This window comes from Leopardus geoffroyi, chromosome D1 (assembly GCF_018350155.1).
Source record: "Leopardus geoffroyi isolate Oge1 chromosome D1, O.geoffroyi_Oge1_pat1.0, whole genome shotgun sequence".
Lineage (NCBI taxonomy): Eukaryota > Metazoa > Chordata > Mammalia > Carnivora > Felidae > Leopardus > Leopardus geoffroyi.
In genome coordinates this window covers 61,571,164-61,578,851 of record NC_059329.1, presented here as the reverse complement: position 1 = coordinate 61,578,851, position 7,688 = coordinate 61,571,164, and the positions used below count along the sequence as shown (strand labels likewise).

At 39.1% G+C, this 7,688-nt stretch overlaps 1 protein-coding gene across 1 annotated transcript; it reads right to left on the bottom strand.

Annotated features, from left to right (window-relative positions):
- Window positions 1–6,304: 6,304 nt before the first annotated feature.
- LOC123602480 (olfactory receptor 51V1-like) lies at window positions 6,305–7,246 on the bottom strand. The gene has a single exon (XM_045486966.1). It carries the CDS (start codon window positions 7,244–7,246, stop codon window positions 6,305–6,307), a length of 942 nt encoding a protein of 313 aa, XP_045342922.1.
- Window positions 7,247–7,688: the final 442 nt, after the last annotated feature.

Here is a 7,688-nt window from a genome sequence, read left to right as displayed (position 1 = left end):
CTGCCAAGTTTCAAAAGAGAGATCAGTCACGAGTCTTATAGGTCTCCCTTTATATGTGAGGGCACGTTTACCCCTTGCTGCTTTCAGAATTTTCTCTTTATCCTTGTATTTTGCCAGTTTCACTATGATATGTCGTGCAGAAGATCGATTCAAGTTCCGTCTGGAGGGAGTTCTCTGTGCCTCTTGGATTTCAATGCCTTTTTCCTTCCCCAGTTCAGGGAAGTTCTCAGCTATTATTTCTTCAAGTACCCCTTCAGCACCTTTCCCTCTCTCTTCCTCCTCTGGGATACCAATTATGCGTATATTATTTCTTTTTAGTGTATCACTTAGTTCTCTAATTTTCCCCTCATACTCCTGGATTTTTTTATCTCTCTTTCTCTCAGCTTCCTCTTTTTCCATAACTTTATCTTCTAGTTCACCTATTCTCTCCTCTGCCTCTTCAATCCGAGCCGTGGTGGTCTCCATTTTGTTTTGCATGTCATTTAAAGCGTTTTTCAGCTCCTCATGACTGTTCCTTAGTCCCTTGATCTCTGTAGCAAGGGATTCTCTGCTGTCCTGTATACTGTTTTCAAGCCCGGCGATTAATTTTATGACTATTATTCTAAATTCACTTTCTGTTATATTATTTAAATCCTTTTTGATCAGCTGGAGGCTGTTTTAAATGTCAGTGTTTATTATGGAAAGCACCTAAATGTCCATCAACTGATGAATGGATAAAGAAATTGTGGTTTATGTACACAATGGAATACTACTTGGCAATGAGAATGAATGAAATATGGCCTTTTGTAGCAACGTGGATGGAACTGGAGATTGTTATGCTAAGCGAAATAAGTCATAGAGAGAAAGAGAGATACCATATGTTTTCACTCTTATGTGGATCCTGAGAAAGTTAACAGAAGACCATGGGGGAGGGGAAGGGAAAAAAAAGTCAGAGAGGGAGGGAGGCAAACCATAAGACTCTTAAAAACTGAGAATAAACTGAGAGTTGATGGGGGGGGAGGGAGGGAAGGGTGGGTGATGGGCATTGAGGAGGGCACCTGTTGGGATGAGCACTGGGTGTTGTATGGAAACCAATTTGACAATAAATTTCATATGAAAAAAAAAAGAAATGTCAGTATTTATAAGATAGGATTTGCTTGGATTACCAATAGGGGTTGTGGTGCTTTAATAACAATTTCTTTAAAATAAAAGTAAAAAAACATCGGAGGCAATTTTAATGTTCTAGTCAGAGTTCAGCAAACATTTATGCAAATAAATAGTTTGGGTTATCGGGGGGCAAGGAAACAAAGACTATTTTGTAAGTATTTACATAAAAAGCGACAAGGCATATTTCCAAAAAAAATTTCATATACTTATATATAATTATGTATCATTTACAATTGATAATAAAAATAATAACAACCACATGTGTAGGTTTCTGTAATGAAAGTCTACTAATCAGGGGAAGGTGGAAATGTCCATCATAACTGGTCATTGTGAGAATACTACTCAATTTACAAAGCTTCAATAAAATAAAGATATAAAGAATGATACTACAATAGAATGAGTGTCAAATGTGTGATAGAGAGCCATTGAGGATACAGATTTTGTGTCCAGAAGTGTCTCAGTGAAAAAAGGGTCACAGAACACTTATTTATATGTAACTCATTGGCACAGGAACATACATTTAAGTACATTTAAGTGTCCTTTCGATCTTTTTCCAAATGAGGACAGCAGAAAGAAACTGACAAAAGTAAATTTAATTACTTAATTTTTACAGAAAACTTTTTATTTTGTAAGGAATGTCAAAAATACAGATTGCATATATTAATTTCTCTACATCTCCCCGGTGGGGAAAAAAGGAATGAAGAGACCAAGGGGATTCTGAAAGTTGCAGAAATGGCTTCAGAGACATTAGATGTGGATAGACAAAAGAGGGCTTCATATGAGCTGTTGGGTCCCTGGGGGCTTGGGTTAGTGGCTAGGAAATCTCATATTCAGACCTCCTCCTTCTCCATGTACACTGGGGAACATATACTTGCCAATTCAAGCATAATAAAGTTATGCTGTGTCTAGAAAATTATAGACCTTCCTGTGAGTTTTGTTGGAGTGTGATCCCACCAACATGAGCTCAGACACATTCACAAAAGAGGGTGCAAGTCTGTTTTGCAGGGACAAACGAAGAGAGGAAAGTCTATTCCCGAGATGTGCACAGTTTGGCAGATGGCCAAGCAGCAAACGGATAAAAGTTCATGATATTTACAGCGGACTGTTCTGGAGGGTGCAGAGAGAAGAAAGAGATGCTGCCAGCATAAGCACAAGTGAAGGAGATGAGAGTCTCAGGAGGAAAAAGAGTGAATGACAGGTGAGTGATGAGTGATGGTGTTACGAAGACAGACCATGGTTTTCAGGAGTCTTGTAAAAACACAACTGGCCCCCAACAACAAAGCATGAAGTCCCTTTCCTCAATTTCACCCAATAATGTTTTACTACCAGCTTTTCCAGTGATAACCACTCCAGCCCCCCTGCTCTGTACTCACTTAGGTCCTCTCCCACCTGCCTTCCCACCATCTGTACCTGTCAAGAAATGCTCCTACATCCGCTTCTTTCTCTTAAATATGCCAGACAATGTGAATTCTACTAAAGCAATTCTCTTCTAATTCTGATTAACTCTAGAAAGAAGAAGTGAAGGAAAGAATCCATGATCGAGGAATCTCTAGGATTAAGCTTTGGGGAGCAAAGCTTTGGAAAATCAAGGAAATAGTCGACTAGTGTATTCTAAATATACATCAGCTGATACAGACTTGCTTCTAGAATGGCCCCTGTTAAGTGGATTCCTTCACTGAGGTTTAGCCACATAGACCACAGCTCTTCCTGCATTACTGGCATTTTTGGTGAAAATAAGTATATGATTAAATGATCATGGGCTTGCTGACAGAAAGCAACAGGGTTGGACCAACTAGGAAAGAATGAAACAACTGAACCCTGTTTTCACCAAATAGAAACTTTCTAATGTAGCTTGAGGTTTTCTAATTTAAGATATGTGATTTTTAAAAAGCAATGATCTTTTCAGATACAAATGTATCTGAACTAGACTAAGAGCCCAGTTTTCAGAAAAGTCAGACATCAGTGAATCGAGGTGATTAAATGTTTGTTAGTTGAGCCCTCTCCTCCATCATTTCTGGTATCCCAAGTCTGCTCCCTATCTTCCATCCCTACTTCCATATTAGACTCCTGTTGTGAAAAGTGTCCTTTCACCTCTTTATTTTCGACTCATTTCTCATGCCTGAGCTCATGAAAAATTCAAATGTTCAAGTGATATATATTTCATTAAGAATTAATGAGTTTACATTGGCCAAATCTCATGTTACTGGCAGCTGTGAGCAGTTTAAGCCCCAGAACCTAGCCTCTAGTCCATGAATTACCCATGGACCCATTTTCCCACACAGCAAGATTGAGTCCTCTTGCCTCTATACATTGTCGTCTCTGAGTTTCCATGTTTTCTAGAGATTCCTTCCATTTAGGTATTCAGAAATGGGTATTCTAAAATGTCAGCGATTTTAAGAGCACCACTAATTTTCAGGAATTCAATTGTTAGTATGTGGGCAAAATAAAATAGAGTTTTACTACATGTAAAAATGGCATGAAATTTTCACCCAGACTCACCAAATTGCATGGGGTTGGATGATCTTTTCAAAGCGCTTTCTTTACTTTCTTTTTAAAGGACATCTGGGGAAGGGAAGGAAAAATAAGATAAAAACGAAAGAGGACAAACCATAAGAGCCTCCTGGGTGTAAAGAACACTCTGAGGTTTACTGTAAGGGTGGTGGGTGGGGGATTGGTTAAATGGGTGATGGGCATTAAGGAGGGCACTTGTTGGGATGAGTACTGGGTACAATTTTTAAGCAAAGAATCACTAAATTCTACTCCTGAAACCCTTATTACACTACATGTTAACAAGCATAGATCTTAAATTAAAAAAGTAAACAATATTGGAAAAAAAAACAAAGAAAAGAGAGACATCCAGTCTTGTGTAGATACAAATGATATAGATAGATGAATATATTGTGCTCCTGGGTGTCACCAGTTTCTCTGTTCTCTTTCATAGGGAGTTTTTTTACTAAAAAAAGTAAATAAATAAAATGAGAAATAAACAGAAAAAGAGGCTCTTGGGTGACTCAGTTGAGCGTGCCATTCTTGATTTCAGTCAGGTCAAGATCTTGGGGTTGGTGAGTTCAAGCCTCATGTCAGGTTGTGTGCTGATGGTGCAGATTCTCTCTCTTCCTTCTCTTTGTCCCTCCTGTGATCTCTGTCTCTCTCTATTAAAGAAAAACACCTTAAAAATACAAAACTTATGGAGATTTATCTACTAATGTACTTGTCAGAGTCAGATTTATTGACCCAAAGTGTCAGTTCCAGACCTAGACACAATGGAATATAACAGAATATTATCAGGTAGTTGGAATGTGGAATACGGAGATTCATCAAACTCTGATTGAAATGCCATATCCAAGAGATTAACATGTATAATTATTGTATCCCCAAGCGCAGAGGGTCATATCAGAGAGATCAGCAGTTACTCTGTTACCCACGTGATCTGGCTGGTTGTAATGCAAATGACTTGCCTTCTACATAACTTCTTATTGTGCTACACTACTCCTGGATGTCCTTTCTGAAAACAATAATGTGCATCTGTGGATCTTTTTCCTTCCATAATATAAATAAGAAGGATGATATGATCTTAGAGTTCTGACAAAATCAGAGACCCACTATGATAACTTTATAAAAATAAGAGTAGAGGAGAAGAGTACCACTGACTGGAAACTTCTTTCATTTGCTTCTGGAAGGCCAAAGACATTATGTCCAAGCTGACAGCTTGGAGCCTGGAGCCTGCTTCGGATTCTGTGTCTCCCTCTCCTCTACCCTTCCCACACTCAATACTCTGTCTCGCTCTGTCTCAAAAATAAATACAAACATTATAAAAAAATGGGATATACATTCAAAAGATTCTCAAAACCATAATTCTATCCCCAGTTTAGGTACTGATGTTTTATTTAATATATATGTGCCTTCGCATCCTATCTTAAAGATAAAGAGGTTGATCTGTCTTTAAAATTGCATGTACACTGACACCAAGATTAAAGTCAATTGACAACTCTCATGAGTATTGTAAACTATATAGAATTGGGGGTACATCGTAGACTATGTAGAGATATGATAGCTGATTCAGTCACTGTTCACCAAATCTTTTACATTAAACCGTGTAATCTAATCTACCAATCCTGCATTCTATTAGGTGAGACAGAATGGGCTTTCTAGGCACTTTTGCTTAAACATATGTAGAAGAGGTGTGAATGACCTTGTAGGGACCTAGGGAAAGCTGCCCTGAAGTATGCCACAATACCATAAAGATTATGCTGAATTAAACTTATTTAAGAAACAGCCAGTGCAAGACTGCTTATTCTTTGTCTCCAGAAAGCAGGAAGCACATCTCCCATGTGAAAGGTACCTTCTCTGCATCAAGAGGTAAAGAGACATCCTTATCATCAGAGATAGGGAATCAGGGCCAAAGTAGCCTATGTAAATAAATCTTGTAATTTTTACAGATTTATTACCCCAGCCCAAATTCTAGTCCACATTTAGAATTCTTTACTAATGGAAGCTCCTGAGCATAAGTTTTCTTTGTCCCGTCAATTCCTCACAGATGGATGTTTCTTTGTCTAAAATGTATAAAAACTTCATGTCTTGGTCATTTCCTTTGGTCTTCATTTTACTATGGACCTCTGTGTGCATTAATTAAGTTTTGTTTTTTTTCTCCTGTTAATCTGTCTCATGCCAATGTAATTATTAGACTAATTTAGAAGAACCTTGAAGGGTAGAGTAAAATTTTCCTTCTCAACAAACTCAACAGAGTCAACTTGTGACACATGGGAATAATATGTAAAGGCTACTTGTCCTATACAAGTAAACGTACCGATATACCAGTTCTATGAAAAATAAAATCACATGCTGAACTAGAATTCAAAAAGCATGGATGGTACCGTAAACTTAGTAACTACCCAGGCAAGTGCTCACTGATACACTGGGGAACACAAGTCGGTGTAGTTCACGTTATGCTTAATTTTCAAATTAGGAAATGAGATCAGTAACACTTTCTCTGCTTATTTCTCCGGCTCTGGAAAACTAAATTAAGAAATGACTATAAACATGCCTTTAATCTGTTAAATATTACATATACATTTCTTATTTCTGCTACAAATCATTATCAGTCATTCCTCTTGCAAATACGACCTTCCCTTCCTTAGAACACACTAACTTCTAGTACTCAGTTTTGTTTAGTGAACCATCTCTGGATCCTGCTACGTATTTGTTGGGTTTTGACACTGTAGATGATAGGGTTCATCAAGGGTGGGAAAAGGACATAGATATTGCCCATGAGGACGTGGACCACAGGAGAGAGGTGCTTTCCAAAGCGGTGCACCATAGTCAAACCAATAATTGGGATATAGAAAACCAGAACAACACAGATGTGGGAGACACAGGTCTTCAAGGACTTGAGCCTCTCGTCCCGGGATGCAATAGTCAAGACTGAATGCAGGATCGAGATGTAGGAGATGAGAATGAGCACCGAATCCAAAAAGAGTGTGCAGATCACCAGGGCTAACGCATAGAAGCTGTTGAAGCGGATGTCGGAGCAGGCAAGCCGAAGTAAGTCTTGGTGCAGGCAGAAGGAATGGGACAGGATATGAGGATGGCAGTAATCGAAGAACTTTAGGCGGACAATGGGAGCAGTAATGAACAGGAAACTCCTCCCTAAAATGGCCACACCAATGGTGATGATTCTCATATTGGTGAGGATGGATGTATATCTCAGAGGATTGCAGATGGCAGTAAAGCGATCAAAGGCCATGGCAAGAAGGACTCCAGACTCTGTGAGGGACAGACCATGGATGAAGTAAGTTTGGGCAATGCAGGCATCCAGGCTGACTTCCCTGCTCAAGCCCCACAAGATCCCAAGGACTGTGTGCACTGTGGACAGCCCCATGCACAGGTCAGTGAGGGCCAACATGGCCAGGAAGTAGAACATGGGCTCATGTAAGCTGGGCTCCGTCCGGATCACATGCAGCACCAGGCAATTCCCTAAGAGTACCATAGCATAGATACAGGAGAAAGGAATGGAGAGCCAAGGATATTCCCGTTCCAGGCCAGGGAAACCCGTAAGGAGAAAGGTGGAGTTAATGATTTTGGAATCAGGTTGAACAGACATGGATCTCTAAAGATGGATACCTCTCAGAAAAAAATATATACTTAACAGCTTATTAAGAATCATATGTGTTTTCCACTGCCTTAATATAAAGTTTGAAGTAACAGCTGTAAAAGGAATGATTGCACTTAGCACAAGAACTCACTACACGTAATACCAATGCTTGTATTCTATAGGAAGCTTAATTTTCTCTGAAACAGAAACTAAGCCTCCATATGAAACCTTCTTATTCGTTCACTGACCCCATCAGAGGAATTGTGTCCATATCCATAATCTCACTGTCACTTTCTACCTCAGTGCTTCACACACTACAAATAACAGACAAAATACCCAGCTTGTGAAGGTATTACAATGAAATTTAAGTACACCAAATAGAAAAGGAAAACACATTCCAGTGTTTGCCTTTAAAACTTGGTGAAATGAATTGCAACTCACTGCCGTAGCG